Here is an 18,388-nt window from a genome sequence, read left to right as displayed (position 1 = left end):
TCCAGCCATACATACATGCATACATACATAAACGAGGAGGAATGATTATTATGTTGTGTTTTTAGTCGAATGTATCTTTTAGTCGGGAAAAGGAATACACGAATGTCGGATTCGGAGTCGCATCACGGTCTTGTTACTATAAGAATGAATCTCGCATTTTCGAAATAACGCACAAGACTCAACACGGATTCGTAAATCAATAAAAATACATAAAATAATAAAAAACAAAAAACTAAAACATTGCACAGCAGCAGCAGCACATGTGCGTGAAAATAAATATATGTAAGCATACATATGCATATAGTATGTGCTGATAAAAATTTAAAACTATATTGAATTATAAACAGCAACTAAAACGATATATAAGAGAAAAACAACAACAACAACGACGCTACAACATTTGCGAGCGGCTTGCATGAGGCTGCTAAAAAAGGTGTGTAGAGGTGAAAAAAAACAACAACAACAATGCAATTCATTCATTAAAACGCAGTGCAGTGAACAGTGTGTACGTAGGAGTTGATGAAAAATTCAGATTATTGATTAAGTGCATAGAAAGATTTGCAGATACTTTTCTTTTGCAATAATAACAAGATTTTCCTATAATATTTATATGTATACAGGCACACATACACGCACACACAAACACACACACACACATATATATACATGTATAGAGAATTGTATAAATACAACCCTCATCCCTTGATGTTTTTGCGTCGTTTCTGACACACACAGATACACATATACAAATGCAAAAGGACTTTAACTTCTTCGTGTACGTGTGGGCTCTTTTTTCACGTTTTGAGACACATGGAACACTCTGGGCTATGTTTTCAATGGAAAATGTTCAAGGGTGACAAGGGTAGTTTCTACACTGTCGCTACACAGCCCAAAATCTAGAAGTGCATCCTTTGTATTTGTACGTTTTTTTATGTTTCAAGAGAAGAACCAAAACTGTTGAGTGGATTAATTAATTTACCATTATTTTGTTAAAGGCTTAAAAACAAATTTTCAAAGTCTACAATCTAGCGTTGTTGACTTTTGCACTGCGCAAAATAAAAATGTTTTATAAATTAAAAACATGTTTTTTATAGTACAAAACATTATTTATGTACACCAAACCCTTTTCAAGCATAGCAAACGATTTGTACAGCCTAATTTCTGTCAGTGTAGACTGACGTTGTGAATTCTACTTTTGTCTTGTTGCGAGGGGATGAAAGTCGGTCGGCTGGACGATTTTTTTTTCTCCTTTTTTGGGGCTGGGGCATACTATGTCTTGAAGATGGCAACCAACAACGCCAACAAACAGTTTGTTTTTTACGTCTGTATCTGTGTGTGTGTTCGTCAGTGTGCTTGTGTGTGTGTGTGGGAGGTAAACGCGGAAAATGCTCGAACTTTTGGGGGATGGTTTAGCGCTTAGCTCCAATACAAATGTCCTATAAATAAAATTATGTGCGTAGTTTAAATGAAAATACGCATGCATTTTAGTGGGTTAAATGTCGCTAACGTAGCTAACGGTAAATGTAGAAAGTACAGCTCCTGCACAATTTATCGATAGCTGTAAAGGCGGCCATTTTGTTGTAGATCACACTCACTTCAAGGGAATCACAGTCATAAATTAAATACGCTACGCTGCGTGCCAAATTCCAAGATTTTGTTTTTGTTGTTTCCATATTTTTTTCCTTGTTCTTCCTCTTCTTCTTCGTGTCGACCCAAGATCTGTGACCTGCCTGACAGCTGTGTGCCCATGCGCAAACGGGTCGGCTGCAAGGGATCAGCGAGTGAGAAGGACAATAGCGCAAAACTGGAATTTTCCCCGAGATGAAAATTTGTGCGTTCTTTTTTCCGCCTACCTACCTACCGACTTAGGCAGCTGCAGGCTGCAGTTCTTAACGCAATTTAGACTACTTAATGTTGTGCATAGCCTTAGCTGCAGTTAGTTAGCTGCCTGTTCGTCAAGCGTCAACGTCACGTCCCGCGTAATTAGCCTAGGCGCGTTCCAAACGCAAAACAGCAAAACTAAAAAAAAAAAACAAGAATATAAATTCCAAACGACTTTAAACGTTAACCAACTTTTGCAGCTTAAAAGCGTCTCCAACGTGATCTCAAAACACTGCTTATGATGGAACTCTTGTCAAACAATTCGGTTCCGCCACAAATGGCCAGCAGCAATGCGCCCAGCGCCTCCTCCAATTCGGCCGTACCGGTCAATGCTAATGCAACCAATGGCAATGCCAACGGTGGCAGCGGCAGTGGCAGCCTCAGCAGCAATGCCAGTAACTCATCCGAACGCCTGTTGGCCGGCATACTGGAATCGTTTCCCGCTTGGGATCTAAATGTTGGACTACTGCCCAGCGTGGGCCAAACAAATGGGTAAGTGATCATCATAAAAATAGAACACACAGAGAGGTGTAAACAAAAACAAAGCTGTAAAGATTGCAGCAATTGATGAAACATTCAAATCTTGAGAAAAGTGCTTAACAAAACAATTTAAGCAAAAATTAGTCAAATGTTTCGAAAGTTCAAAGATGTAGAAAAGAAATATTAAATTATTTAAAGTAATGAAATTTGACTTAAAGGCATTTAAGTTAAAATCTACTTAAAGAAAAATTTACTTAGAAAAGTTTTTAGCTACCTGAGTCAAAGGATCTATAGTTATGCCTTGCTACCTAAAATATCAATTTCAAATCATAGCAGAAAAAGTTACAAAATTGTATTAGAGGCTAACAAATTCAACACCTTTAATAATAATGAAAATAACACACCCTTAGATAAAGGAAAATCAGCTGGAAAAATTAAAACGAAATCTTAAGAGCTAAATGCTAATTTTCTCCCCTTTTCACCCTTAAATGTTGTACTCATTGCGTTTTTTTCATTTTGCAGCTCACCACAACGCACTGACTTCTTTATCAATAACTTTTTGGGCGGTCTGGATACGCATGGCGATTTCAGCATTGGACCCATTGGTAGCGGCGCCTCGCGCAATCCCAAAATGTCACCAGAGTCCTCGAACAACTCGAGCATCAGCTGCGGCTGGTGTGAGGTGAGCGCCTCGATACGCTGCCTCGAGTGCAATGAGTTCATGTGCAACGATTGCCTGCGCGAGCATCGCAACAGTCCGCTCTCCTCGAATCACTCGATTGTGTCGCTGCCCACGCCCATTGGCGCCTCGCCCACTGGCGGCAGCGTGCTCAACGCACAGACGCCGCCCAGCAGCAACTTCATATGCGACATACACAACGAGATGCTGCGCTATGTGTGCGACTATTGTCGCAAGCTCGTTTGCCAGTTCTGCACGCTGCACGAGCACAAGGAGCACAGCTATGCCTCGATACAGAACTTTATGATGGGCTCGAAGGAGAAGCTCGAGGGCGCCATCGAGAGCAGCCAGGTGGGCACGCGTTGCATCAAGAGCAGCATTGACAAGGCTTTGGCCTTTATACGTCTAATCGAGCGCAACTGCAGCGAGCTAAGCGATAATATACGCAAAGCCTTTCGTCAGTTCATCATTGCCATAGAGGATCGCGAGCGTTTTCTGCTCGATTTCGTTGAGAAGCTGCGTCAGCGTCGTTTGGCCATACTACACGATCAAATGGCGGGATTGAAGAGCGCGCTAGCTGGACTCTCGGAAACCTCAGACATGCTTAGCAAGGTGGCGGACAATGCCTGCAATATGGATCAAATTGAGATTGCTATGAAGCTCACCAACGGACAACGGCAAATGGAACAGTTTGCTGGCATTTACAAGGACTTGCAGCCCAAGCAGGAGGTGTTTGCCTTTGCACCGCCCGACTACAGTCTGCTGCAGGATATACGCAATCAGGGCGGCGTCATCTTGGTGGATGACAAGAACATGCCCATTGTATCCAGCAGCAATGGCATTGTCACTGGCAGCGTCGTCCAAGCGCCAGTGCCGCCAACTGCTGCTGCTGCCGCCGCTGCTGCTGTTGCTGTCACCAATATGGATCTGAACTTTGGCTTGCCCACCATGTCCACAATGTCTACTATGTCCAACACTGTGCCGCTGAGCGTCGCCTCCAGCAGTGTGCGTCGTCCGCTGCTGCGTGACAACAGTTTCCGCATTCCCTCGCCCATTATGCAGCCGCGTGGCGGCAGCGCTTGCGGCATGAGCAGCGCCGCCTTGGACTGGGAACTCAATGGACTGCGCACCTCGCCGGGCTTGCACTTCAGCGCGCCGCGCACCACTCAGGCCATTCCAGGTTGCATGGACTTGGTCAAGGTGCGCAACTCGAATGCTCTGTCGCTGTCATTTGCCACCGAGGGACATGAGGACGGGCAGGTGAGTCGCCCCTGGGGTCTGTGCGTCGACAAGCTGGGCCATGTGCTTGTCTCGGATAGACGCAACAATCGCGTGCAGGTTTTCAATCCCGATGGCTCGCTCAAGTTCAAGTTTGGCCGCAAGGGCGTGGGCAACGGCGAGTTCGATCTGCCCGCCGGCATTTGTGTGGATGTGGACAATCGCATCATTGTGGTGGATAAGGACAATCATCGTGTGCAAATCTTCACTGCCAGTGGCGTGTTTCTGCTCAAATTTGGCAGCTACGGCAAGGAGTATGGTCAGTTTCAATATCCTTGGGATGTGGCTGTCAACTCCAGGCGCCAAATTGTTGTGACAGACTCACGCAATCATCGCATACAACAATTCGACTCCGAAGGACGCTTCATACGCCAGATTGTGTTCGACAACCATGGCCAGACCAAGGGTATTGCCTCGCCCCGCGGCGTCTGCTATACGCCCACGGGCAATATCATTGTGTCTGACTTCGATAATCACTGCTTGTATCTGATTGACCCGGATATAAATGATGTAAGTGTGCGCTATATATAAAACATAATATATTTAAACAGTTGCTAATTAAAATCCATTTGCTTAGATATTATCCGTGAAGGGACACGAGGGCTCTGGATTCCATGAATTCAATCGACCCTCTGGCCTTTGCTGCGATGACGAAGGACGCATTATAGTCGCCGATTCCAAGAATCAACGCATACTCGTCTTCAATCAGAATCTGGACTTTATGTGGGATGTAAGTTCAATTGCTGTCATTGCAATTTTTATTTATAGAAATAACTAACTTTTATTTGTTTTTAGATTGAGGTGCGTCCCTCAATAAATCCGCTAATGCCGCCTACGCTGGATGAAAAGGATCGCACCTGCGATGTGGCCTTGATGCCAGACGGACGTATTGTATTCCTCATTGAGCTGTCGCCAGACTCCAAAGAAGGGTCTAACCCTTATAAGCGGTTTGTGCACGTATTCTAAATTAGTTAATAACTAAAAACCAAACTACAAATTGAACAAAACAAAACAAAAACAAAAGCAAGTTGCAAGCAAGCAAGCAACTAGATCAAAGAGCATAACAACGTTTTTTAGAACATTTACAAGTGCTAAACTATTTGGCATAGAAATCAAAAAACAAAAAAAAATTAAGAGTAAAAAACACAAAAAATACGACAAAACAAAAACTAAAATGGGCATAAAATTAGCAAAAATTTTTAGCATAAGTGCTACAACGATTACCTCGATACTGCTTAAGAGTTATTTAAACACAAACATTACTAAAAAGGATAAGATTACAATTTGGTAATTTACATGCATGCAAATATTTAGCAAACATACAAATATTGCAAAAAAAGGAAAAAAAAATCTAAAGCTAAACTAACGAACAGTAGAGTAGAGACTAAGCTAGAATCCCCCAGAAAAGAAAACGCGCACTTTATATACAAAGAGCAAAGATTATAAAAGTTGCAAGGAAAAGGAAAACAAAAAAAATATGAACAACAATAAGTACTAGATGAAAATATTAATACCTGTTAGTTAGACTGAGGACTGAGGGGCTGATTAGTAACTGTCTTAGATTTTGGGGAATGCACTAATCGATTAGATATTGTATATATAACAATATATATACTGACGATGTTTATTGTGCTAGACTTGCTTGGTGGTATTATAAACTATATAAATTAGTTTTTGTTTGGTTCTTGACAACAACATTTTTTTATGAGTGCTTTTCATTTTTTTTTATATGCTTAATAATTTTTTTAATTGTTTATGTTTACTAAGACTGAGAAAGTGAGTAAAAACTTTGAAAAAAAAAAACAAAAACAAAAAACAAATATTGTAACGCAGTTGGTAAATATTATATACACTATATACAAATAGTATGTGTATAATTGTAAATGAAACCCGCTGACTTTTGGTTGAACTCTTAACGAAGACTGATTAACTAAACGGCAATTGAGGAGCCAACTGAACACCATATATGGTGAGGCCAAAAAAAAAAAACAAAATATATAAAATTGCAATGACATTGATAAAGTTAAAGATATAGCTTAACTTATATATACATTTAAAAAAACTATATATCTCAGCGCCACATTCAGTCATTAAAAGTCATAACATAACTTAACATGTGCATAGCTTAAACCGAGTTTAACAGACATACATACATACGAACATACATCACATTACATTTTACATCAAACCGCCACACACACACAACAAAACAGTTAGTTTTCTTTATATATATGTATATTATATGTTTTAAAACAAATTATTATGTATTAGCAAGAATTTCTTTAACATAATCATAATTTCTCTCGACTCGAATGTGTTCATTAGCATTTAATAGTTATATAGACAGCGAGACATATGAGTAACAAGTAAAAAATCATAATAATATATTAAATTACATAACTTACATATAAAAGTAAAAGTAAAAGATTCAGAGCAATATGCGACGTATTGAATACACATATTTAGGTGACATGTTCCTCGCAAAAGAAACAGTAAACAAATAATAACAAAAACATTGCTTAAAAAACAAACAAACTTTACGTACATATATTAGCAGAATTGGCGCAGTTTAGTATATAAATTAAATATGCGCTTTAAGAAACAAAAAAAAAAAAAAAAACAAACATGTATTAGCCAACTTGACTTAGTTACTTATATAGTTATGTTTTATGTGTTAATTAACCAAAATGATTTTGTTCATTGTCTTATTTACCATTGTATTTGTTGTAACCAAAACCAAGTCTCAACGCGAGTTCTGAGACTTACAGAGAGCTAAACACTCCTTCCACGTAGCAAGCAAACACGCATAAAATGCGCAAAAACATATAAAAAAAATATATATACATACTATATATTAATAATGAAATCAGCTGCAATTTGCGCTACGAGCGCAAATGCATACGTATATTAATTATACTATATACACATACATATAGCTATATAAATCTATATACGTATAGCGTAATTAGTAATTAATAAGTCCAACTCATTTTACACGCAACTTTACTTTAAACATATTGTTTTAATTATTTTAAACGCAATTTATGTTGACACGCCTCCAAGTTTGTACTTTGCCATAAATTCATTTCAAAAATCAACCTACATAAGCGCCGTTCATTTTATGTGATTGCTGGTAACAACCAGAAAACATTTCCTCACACACACACACACACTCACTCACAAACGTAAAACATCATTTCATACATACCATAATATACATATAGATATGTATTTAAAATAATTAAAATACAAACAACATATGAGAAATGCCATATTTTACTAATATTTCTACATGTGTGAGATTTACTAAATAATGAAAAACAAAAAAAGCAAACACTAAAATCATTAAAAATGAGCGCCGTTTTCTAAAAGCCACAGTTTTGAAATTGTGTAAAAAAACAAGAAACAAACATTGTAAAACCATGATTGAGATTTAAGTACTACCGAATGCCATAATTCAAAATAAAAAGCATTTAAACACACATATAAATTATATATATATATATAAACGTATAGTATATCTAAAGTTTACAAACAAACTAAAAGTCAAGAATACTGAACAATTTGCCAAAGGCTTAAGAATCAAAAAAACAAAGAAAAATCTTATAAAAAGTCAGCATACACTTACATACACAACTTAGCCAACGCATTAAATAGTTAATACATACATACCAAAAAAAGAAAAACATTAAAATTGCAAGCAGGTATTTTCTCAAAATATTTAAAAACTAAATATTTCAAATAAACTTTGCCCACTTAACTACTTAAAGTAAAGCATTAAAATATTATATACATACATATATAAAAAAAATGCTCATATACAAGTAGCTTATAAAAAAACAAAAAACAAAACGAACTAAAAAACGAATCCAAAACTTAAATCAGGTATTCAAATTTTTTTGTCATACTTATGTACATCTATGTATTTTAGCATTTAAGCATTTAAGAACTTAAGTACATCTTAACAGCAGCTATAACAACTAACAAAAATGTACGTGAACTTAAGAGAACCCACAACAATTTATTTATAAATCAAATTTTTTATTGAAATGAATTCTAATATCAAAATACAATTTTGATTACATTTTTTATGTGACGTGCCATTTCGCGAATGAGAAAGCGCAAAGTTACATAAAAGCCAACAACATATTAAAAACATTTAGCAATTAAGTTTGTAACAAACTTGGCAAAACCGAAATTTAAACCATATACTGTATGTAGTAGAAAATAGAATAAAATCCACAACGAATCAATTTCCCCCATACATTTTTATAAGCAAGTACCCTAAAGTTGGTCTAAAAAGTAGACTGAGATATGAACATTTATAAATCTAACAGTAGACTAAATGGGAATTGATTCGTGTCTGGAATACTTACATACATATAAACATACATAAGCATACATACATACTAACATATGTAGTAATTATGGAGCAATTGAGTACAAAACGAGTACAAATTTTAATTCTAAGTTAATGCAAGAAAACAAAAAAAAAACAAAACTTAAGATCTAAATACAAAAAAAGTAAAAAAAATGCAAAAAAAATTAAAAAAAAAAAATAAAAATAATTGTAGGCCAGCTACTGGTTTCGCATACGCATAAATACATACATACATAGTTAAAATAAGCGCATACATATATAGTTCATATACTTACTCATAGTATATATACTAACCTTGCAAAATCCAAACTTGCTTGATCTGATCGCTTCGATCATAATGCTGAACAAAATTGTATTTCTTCTCTCTTAATAAAAATAATCATACAACCATACGATAGCAGCGTACATACTACATATATACATAATACATATTTACTACATAAAATATATATGATTAAATAAATAGCAAACGAAAAAAAACCAAAAAAAAATATATATGATTAAATACTACTCAAAAATGTAAAACCTTTTCGCAGCGCCATGCTTTGAAAGCTCTACGATTTTTGGCTAAATACGCATACATTCATACATAAATACATACTTAACTGCATTATATACATAGTAATTTACATAAAAACATAAAGCAAAACAGCATTGTACTAGGTACACACATACATTAACGTATAATTACATCTTCTTAACAATTAAGATTGAGGCGACAACTTATAAACAATAACGAGTTGCAGTTTAAAATTGTAATTGTCTAATAGTGAGATATAAAAAGAAAAAAAAAAACAAAAGAACAACAAGAAGTAAGAAACTACTACAATACTTGAATTGTAATTTTTCTATACACACACACAAGAATATAAACACATGTGTATATACAACATGCATGGATACATATTTATATATACATAAATGTGGAAGAGTAAGAGTATATTTTATACGATAAACAAATTTTATAACATATTTAAATAATAAATTATACACTAATAATAAATAAAACAAGTCTTTTAATCTTCAGAACAACAATTACATTTCAGCTAAGCAAATTCAAGCAACAGTTAATGGCCGTTAATTTCAAGCTTGCTCAACACTTTTTTGCCAACACTTGTGCAATTTATCGATGGTTTGCGCACATCGATAGCTTTTAGTTAGAGCTGCTGCATGCTATCGCTGCCAAATTGAGTTGCGCGCGCTAATTAAATTCAAATGTTACAGTAGACTGCCTTTATAATGTGTGTTAGTTATGCGTTATACTTATCTCTTGTTTATTGTGGGAATATAAAGGACAGTCATTGCAAACTTCAGGCTATGCACATTGTCATTGTAACAACAATAGAGACAGCAAAAAATTACGCTTTCATTCATTAAAGCTGCCCATTGTTTTTGTTGCTATTGCCACCGCTGGTGACGTTGCGCGCGCGCGCTGTCATACGAAACACTCATGGGGGGTTTTGGCTCTGAGCTCCAAGCTCAGTTCAAAACACGTTACGCGCCTGTGCAGAGCGTTTTTTGGATCGTGTTTCGAAAGTTGAGCCCCGTTAAGCGCGTGTGATTTAAAGTGCTAACTACAAGCAGCCAGAAAAGAAATAAAACAACAAATTCGTATGTGACATTTTATGTGCAACAATTTTACTAATAATTTATGTATATTTAGTTACCGAGCTGGGCTCAACAATTTCTATTTTAATTGCTAGCGCCCAGCAATTCCAAAGATACAAAAAGAAAGCTGCAAAAGGCAATTGATAATTTATGTGTGTGTGTGTGTGTAGAATGTATTTATGCATAATTAAGCCAATCAATGTTGTCGGCATATGTTGAGAATTCAATGTGTTGCGTGTTGTTGGCTGCTTGTTGGCTGCAATTAAGTTGAAGTTGGCAAAATATGCCATTGATATTTATGAATAGAGTACACTTGAAACGAATTCGTTTATTGAAGCTGAGTTTTCGCTGCCAAGGTCACTTGAGACACTAAGTAAACTATTTGTATGTCAATTAGTGTTATTCAAGCGGGCAAATATGGATCATTAAAGTTACTAGTCTCAACTTTCGTCTGCTATACATACGTAATTGCTATGGTAATTGTTATTGCAATGATGTGCAAATATTGTATTAGTGGCAGCAGTTCTAGAGTTAGCAATTACACATTGATTGGCATTACACTGGCATACAAAAAACAAAACAGGCTCGTGTACGTTAACCATACCAGTTTATAGCCACAATATACCGTTTATCATGCCAGAGTATGAGCTATGCCACGCCCTGTATGCGCCCAACAAACACACACACATAGACATTGAGAAGTCAAACTGCTTTTGTTTCAAGCACATTCATGGCCAACAAAATGTGTTTATAAATCATCAAAATTATTGTTAGCAGCCCAGCACCCATTGAGGCCTACAGAATATATTGTAAACGTTTAAAAGGCAAGCACACATACTGCTACCCATATCAATTGAGTCAATCGTTAACAAAACAGCTACAAATTGTTGCTGGCAAAAAAAAAAAAACAAAAAATATAATCATCAAATTGATTACGATGTGGCCAACGAGACTGTAAACATTTTTGCTTTTGCGTATGCCGAAAATGTTGTTCGAAAGTTTATGTGTTCTTAAGAAAAGTTAGTTTGATATATGGCACACTAAACTTGGGGATTTCCACTAGTTACTAAATTTAATGTATGAACTAATTTGTAAAGTTTAATTGTCAATCTCTGTGCTAGTTACAATACTCTCAAGATATGCGCACAGTTATCTAAGCAAGTCAAGTCAATGTGTAAACAAATTGCTTAAGCGGCTCATTGCAAGTTCTATTGCTGATTTTCATACTAAATAAACAAAGGCTTACTGCAAAATACTTGTGCCAATGCCAAACAGTTACGCATTTTACAAATTACGCTGTAAACATTGTGTGACTAAATATTTGTGCTTAGTTTGATTTTGTTCGCAGTACAAATATTCCTAAGTGTGCGGAAGTTGCTGCCACGTCAAGTGGTCGAAAAAAAGAATCATTAGAAAATTATGCATAATTAAGTGAGCAAGCGGCAAACAGCATATTTGGCTAAAATGTTGATTTTTTTAATTTCTGTTATTTTCTTTCTTGGACATTATGTACACACTTACCTTTCACACACATAGAGAGCGTCGCCTCTAGGGCATTTGTTTAGTTATTAAGCGTCAAAGTAAAAATCAACTTTGCTCATTTACAGTTCAGGTATTTTTAATTTACTCCGGGTACAACATTTTCGACGGGTAGTGTGATTTGCCAACTAAGTTTGTATTGCATAAAATGAAACTTTGTGTTTCACTTTACAGTTATATGAAAATTAATAAAGAAATTAATGCATTTATGTATATAAGTGAACGTAAACGTTTATAGCTTGCATATTGATTTGAAAATGTTAAAACGAGCAATTGTATAATCTACGTATCTTTCTAATTTTTTTTCGAACAAAAGGCACCCTTAAGGGTATAACGACAACGACCTCGCTTAAGCTAGCCTAAGCTTTCTTGTTTGATTTAATTTTTGTTATTTTTTTTCTCCAACATATTTGCGCACGAGCATTTCGCGCGATAACCGACAACGACAGCGATAGCGACAGCAGCAGCGACAACGACGACAGGTAGAGAGAGAGGTGAACTCGATGTTAGCCAGCGCTGAAGTTGGTTCAGGTTCAGTTTCAGTTACGTTTCGGCGTTTTACGGTAACGCAGCGCAGCAATAACACCTTTGGCCACAATAGCAACAGCAGTGTGTCTACAGTTAGCTACTGCCAACGAAAATAACAAGTGTAATTCAGAGGTGCGTGCATGACTTGTTCAAATTGCGCATACGACGCGTTGTCAAAAAGAATAAAACAAAATCGGCTTAGCAGCAGCAGCAAATATTCGTGACTTTTGACGCCAACAAATGTGCCGTTAATATAGCTCAAGTGTTGCCAATTGTGTTATATCTGTAAATTACTTAAAACACTTGCCGCGTCGCGTTCTAAAAAGAAAAGATAACTTGCATGCATGCAGCTATGCTCAAGCTGATTTAGCTTAGTTGAACGGCAGGCAGGCAAATGGTTTTCACTTTTGTTCATAAACGCTTTTGGGCTGCAACAGCATTGCATGCAAAAATGTTGTAATAAAAGAAAAAAAAAAAGTACGAGTATTTACAACAGTTGGCGCGCTGGCATCGCAACGTACCTTGAACTTAGTTTTTCGTTGTTGCGGCTTTTCTTGTTGTTGTTGTTGTTTTCATGCTTTTGCTTTTTATGCAAAGTATTTTCACTTTCTTTCAAGTTGCGGCCGTTAATCATGTGATTAGATAATAAAAAAAAAATATACAAATAAAATCAAGTATTTGCTGTTACACGGCTTTGGGCTCATGTGGCAAGTTCTGGGCGCTCTTTTGGATTACAGTTGATTGTGAACTTATCAGTTGGTATTTTGGCAAAAGTGCTGATAAGATTATTGTAACCACATGCACATTAAACGGGTTTCTAGACACGTAAGAAAAGCTACAGGCAGCTTGCAACCTTACGAACAAGATGAGCTATAAACAATACATTGCAGTTGTTTGTCTGTCTGTCGCTCTGTCTGTCTGGCCGTTCTCTCACAATGAGTTCACACGCACCAAAAGCGGGCCAAGTAACCAATTCGCTTTTGGCCAATAATAAACGCAGCTAGCTCACGCAACAACAACAACAGCAGCGCCAGCAACAATAATAAAATTTCCGACAAAATCTTAATCAATGTGAATGGCCGCTGTAGCGCCAAGAACTGAAACTGGGTTTGGTTTGGTTTGGGTTGTGTGGATTTTATGATGTCGCCATAGGCAGCAGCAACAGCAAAAGCAATTCACACCTTAAATTTTTGGTGTTTCTTTAGAATTTTGTTATTAGAGAGAAAGATGAAAAGCAACAAATGTGTGTTGGTGACAAGTCTGCCCAAAAAAGAAACTAAAAAGCGAAAATTAACAAAGTAAATTTAATATTAATTTGTTAAATTAAATATGCTATATAAATATTTGAAGTTGAAAAGAGAAATACGGAAATTATCAAAGCTAGAAATTTGATAAATGTTTGCAACTTAAGAAATTAGTTTTTTATAAGTAAATTAAAATGTATTTGTTAACTTAAATGTGCTTGCAGCTAAAAAGAGAAATACGGAAATTACCAAAATTAAATGTAATATTAATTTGACGTATGAAATAGGCGATTAATTATATTTGAAATTGCTGCAGGCTAAGTGCACTTTGCTGTACTTCAGCTCTATATGGCTTATATATCTGTACGTATGCAAATCAAGCTGTCTTACTTGCTCACCTTATGCAAATATACAATTATTTGTTATAAAAATAAATACAAATTTCAATTGTTGTTGTTGCTTTTGTTGCTGCAGCATTTCATGCTTTCAATGCAAAGCGTGAATTTCAAGGTTAATTTGCATACGAGAGACCACAAGTGCGACTTCTGGGCTTCTAGGCAAATACAAAATACACACCAGCATGTGAACTACAGTGGGCAGTGTTTACTGTTACGATACCCTGTATTTCTTTAAGTGCAAAAATTGTTAAGCAAACACAATCAACAATGCAAACTATTGCAGAAGGTAATCAACAGCAAGATTATATTATTTGCTCAGTCGAGCAGCTGTGTGTGTGCAATTGTGTAATATATTTGTATTTAATTAACAATCAACTAGAGCAACAATAGCAAAAAACAAAACACACACACACACCCAAAGCTTTGCCCTGCGGCAAAAGTTCAAATACGCAAAAAACAGACAAAACCTTTTTTTGTTTTTGTTTTGGTCGCAATTTATTTTTAGTATTATCTGCATATTATTTAATTGTACGGCATGGCTTAGTAAGACTTAGAAAACTGGTTGTGACACGTTTCGGCAGCTCCATGGCATAAATAATTAAGTTACTATGTCAATTAAATGAATGTCGTACGCGTTGCTTTGATTGACTAGTGAGTCATGCTACAAAGCGCAGAGATTAACATAAAATAAAACGTGTCTGACATGTATTATTTATATGGCAGAGGCATAACTTTACAATTTAATTAAAATATTTCTAAAATATTAGTTGCAGCAGTTGATTTAAATATTTGTTTTAATGCTGTAATTAAACAAAACCATTTGCTTTAGCAACTAAATTTATTCCATTAGCTTACAGTTTGTTTACCTCATTTAGTTGCCAGACACTTGGCCAGACAACATTAAGCAAACAAACCAAGTACAGTAGCAACAACAACAACACAAAGATAGTAACCTCAATTACAAAGTGCACAATAAAGTTGAAAACAACAATCAAATGAAAACCAAAATCAAATAAAACGTTGGCGGCTGACCTTTGGCCAAGTTAATTGAATGCGCATAGAATTTATTAGTGACTGCAATGCGGGCTCATAAAAGTGGCTGCAGCTTTTAATTGAATTAAAGAGGCGTGCCAAACTTGTCGCTACAGTTTACTTTAGTGATAAGCCTTTGGGGGGCTGATCAGTCAGTTCAGCTTTCAGTCACATGCACTTGATCGATTTGGCGACAAGTTTGGTGGTTTGCTGGTTGCTCGACATGTGCCTGTTGGCCAAACTGCTAATTGATATATAAGCATAGGCGCATTGGCTCTATAAACAATCAATGGCGGTTGTGCTTGCCACTGACAATGACCACTTGACGACCCTGAGCGCCGCCGGTTACGTAATTACGCATACGCAGCGTGAGCCCGGGCGAAAGTAAAAAGTGTGTAGGGGCGCCAAGAGCGAAGCATGTGATTGATAGCGCGAGGTAATAGAGTTGCCTATGAAGTTGTAGATAAAAAACACAAGTACGCGTTGTAGTAAAGCGATATATGCAAACTATTTATAGTTCAGTTCAGTTATGCAATCACTCGATAAAAAGAGATTGCTGTCTTCAAAATATTCCACTTAGAACATGTTTAAGCCAAGCAAACAAGTTTAAATAATTTTAACATTTTGTACAGCTTGGCAACATAGTTTTAATATCAAATGCACCTTTCTATATTTTCTTTAGCATTAGCTTTATCAAACGAATTAAATTTAAAGCCAGCGTAAATTTATTTACGATCAAGGAACTGAACTTTGGAATTGTGTCTTATATATAGACTATAAATCAACAGTTATGACTATATAATTAATCTATGGATAATCAGCAAGCGCCCAGCGTGGCAGCAGTTTTTATTTTTCGTTGATTGATCAACGCAATTGTTGTAAAGAACTTTTGGCCAAGTAATGAGTAATTGTTAAAGGTTTGCCGCTGAGTCAGTTATGTTTAAATATATTTAAATAGCAGCGCGCTGCCATTTAGGCCATTAGTTTGTAGAAAGCTGTCGTTGAATTCTAACAAAAGCTTTGCTATCGTTTTGAAGAAAAGGGTAATTTTTATTTGGTGAATGTTTTTTTATGATTCAGTTAATTTGTCGTAAATATATGCATTTATTTATATTTTCGAGCTACGAATTTCACCAGCTTATTATGAATTTTGGCAAAAGAGAGGAAAAGAAATAAAAATTTGCATGTGTGTTTCGACTAATTTGATTGGCATCTTATGAACGAACATCTTTTACTTTTTACAGCTAAACGCAAGCCGGAGCAGCACCGTTAGTTGACCAGCGGAATCGAATCGAACGGAAAGTAAAAGCGCCCATCAAAACCCAACGCGAGATACCGCAGCCAGCTCAAAGTCTCAACATGGCCGATACCATCAACAAGCCCAGCATACAAATACGCAACGGTCTGCCCTCGCCGCTTTCCGACAAGAGCCCCTCGCCGGCCACCAAGCTGCTGATCAGCCACGGCAAGCCCAACTTCACCATTGCGCGCTCGCCCAAGCCAGAAGACAATGCAAATCCCTTGTCACCACAGCCCAATGTCAACAACAACTACAGCGCATTCAAAAGCGCCAACGTGAGCGTCAACAGCGGCAACAGCTTTGTGGTCGGCACCAAGTTCAATGGCGTCTTCAAGCCAACGCCAGTCACAGCCAGCTGGGCAGCCAGCAATGGCAATGGCAATGGCCAGGCCGATGCCAACAATGAGGCAGCCAAGGTGGTGCTGCGTCGCGCTAAGCCGGCTGATGCGCCGGCACAAGCTGAAGATGAGGATCAGCAGGTGCCCGAGTTCATCAGACGCCAGCGACGCATTCAAGAGCGTCTGGCCAAGGAGAATGTGCTCGACTTTGAGAATCGCCGCAGCGGCTACTTTACGCATGTTATGATCTCGCCCGACTCACCCAATCGCACATCATTCATGGAAACTATGGCTAGTCCAGCGGTGGTGCCAAGTCTCGAAATGCCAGTGCCGGCAAAGATTGAAGAGGAAGAGCCACAGCATGAGAAAGAGCCAGAGCCAGAGCCAAAGCAAGAGCAGCCAATTGAAGCGCCTGTTACCACAAATGGACATGTTGAGGATGCAGAGGCACAGGAGGTTGCTCAAGCTATTGAAGAGGTTATCAAGGCTGTAGCTGGTGAGGATGATGGCAGCAAGCCGGAGCCAGAACCAGCAGCAGCGGCTGAGCCAGAGACTGTGGCAGCAACTGAGGCTGCAGCAGTGGCCGAGACTGCCGCTGAGCCGACACCCGAGCCGGTTGTGGAGAGCGCCGCTTTAGCTGTGGAAGCCCACGTGGAAGTGTTGACTGCCACACAGGAGCAGGAGAAGCAGCCAGAGTCTGTAGCCGAGCCCGAGCCAGTGCAGCAGAACGGACATGCAGCTGAGAATGGCCATGATGAAGGCGTTACTATCTCTCATACCAATGGACATGCCAGCGATGAGCCCAGCATACCCGCGCCCGATCCCAGCGGCGCTCTGGGCGTCAACTTTGAGCCCAAGACGGTGGTCAGCTTCTCGCAGGAGCTGGGTGGCGGCGAGAACAATTATCCGGATACAGTCAAGGTGCTGAAGGATGCGCCGCCCGCTGATGCGGCCGATGCTGAGCTGCAGGAGATGAGCAAACTGAAGTTCGATATCAAGAGCGATGGCGAGAATGAGGTACAGGTGACGCCCGTGCTGCGCGAGGAGTAGGAGGCGTGGACGTCTTTAGTGCAATTGTTATTACAAAAATAATCTATTTGTATTGTGTATTTTACTCTGTGTTAGTGGCTAAGTTTTGTTTATGAGAAAGAAAATGTTGCCAAATTTTTAATTTAAAGGCTTTTGCGCATCAGTCAGCAATTCGCATGCATTGCCCGTAGACGTAAACGTAAACGTAAATCGATTGTCCCGTTATCGTTATCCGTATTCGTGTTGTATGTGGCACGTTACATTACTTACTACCACTACTACTGCTGCTGCCTCACACACACACATACCTGTATGTATGTATGTTGTGGCAGTTGACAAATGCTGTCTAATTTATGTTTACATCACCAATTTTGCTTTATTTAAATAAATTATTATTATTACAAAATAATATTGCATGCATTTTCAATTTTATTTGAGCATCAAAGTAAAAGGTAGAGGTAATAAAATGATATAATAGGCATAATAAATAGCATTATTAAAACATATAAAACAGTTCAGCTATTTTGCATACAACTGACATTTAAAATTAATTTATTTATGTTTATTGTGGCTCAGTTGAACAATAAATATATAAAATAATATTATATAAGCTCAATAAAAATAAATTTTATATGTTTTGTAATTGCTAACAATAAATTTTCAATAATATTAT

At 37.5% G+C, this 18,388-nt stretch overlaps 2 protein-coding genes across 3 annotated transcripts; both read left to right on the top strand.

Moving 5' to 3' along the window:
* The first annotated feature begins 265 nt into the window (after positions 1-265).
* Positions 266-5,658, top strand: LOC108595545 (protein wech). The gene is made up of 6 exons (XM_033293130.1): positions 266-282; positions 348-433; positions 2,082-2,373; positions 2,884-4,828; positions 4,896-5,048; positions 5,114-5,658. Exons 3-6 carry the CDS (start codon positions 2,120-2,122, stop codon positions 5,282-5,284), a joined length of 2,523 nt encoding a protein of 840 aa, XP_033149021.1. The 5' UTR covers positions 266-282; positions 348-433; positions 2,082-2,119; the 3' UTR covers positions 5,285-5,658.
* A 4,548-nt stretch (positions 5,659-10,206) lies between these two features.
* Positions 10,207-18,101, top strand: LOC108597566 (cytadherence high molecular weight protein 1). 2 transcript variants are annotated; one of them, XM_017984176.2, is made up of 2 exons: positions 10,207-10,310; positions 16,293-18,101. In XM_017984176.2, the coding sequence occupies exon 2, from the start codon at positions 16,408-16,410 to the stop codon at positions 17,734-17,736; it is 1,329 nt and encodes a 442-aa protein (XP_017839665.1). In that variant the 5' UTR covers positions 10,207-10,310; positions 16,293-16,407; the 3' UTR covers positions 17,737-18,101. The 2 variants fall into 2 exon arrangements, with proteins under 2 accessions (XP_017839665.1, XP_017839664.1); XM_017984175.2 differs by lacking the exon at positions 10,207-10,310 and adding an exon at positions 12,380-12,506.
* Positions 18,102-18,388: the final 287 nt, after the last annotated feature.

This window comes from Drosophila busckii, chromosome 2R, assembly GCF_011750605.1.
Source record: "Drosophila busckii strain San Diego stock center, stock number 13000-0081.31 chromosome 2R, ASM1175060v1, whole genome shotgun sequence".
Classification (NCBI taxonomy): Eukaryota; Metazoa; Arthropoda; class Insecta; order Diptera; family Drosophilidae; genus Drosophila; species Drosophila busckii.
Note: the sequence above shows the minus strand (reverse complement) of the source record. Positions and strands in the feature narration are given on the sequence as shown.

Coding starts and splice junctions, on each gene's coding strand:
- LOC108595545 (XM_033293130.1), top strand. CDS start 2,120: ATGATGGAACTCTTGTCAAACAATTCGGTTCCGCCACAAATGGCCAGC. Junction 2,374..2,883: donor AGCGTGGGCCAAACAAATGG/GTAAGTGATCAT, acceptor TTCATTTTGCAG/CTCACCACAACGCACTGACT. Junction 4,829..4,895: donor TTGACCCGGATATAAATGAT/GTAAGTGTGCGC, acceptor CCATTTGCTTAG/ATATTATCCGTGAAGGGACA.
- LOC108597566 (XM_017984176.2), top strand. CDS start 16,408: ATGGCCGATACCATCAACAAGCCCAGCATACAAATACGCAACGGTCTG.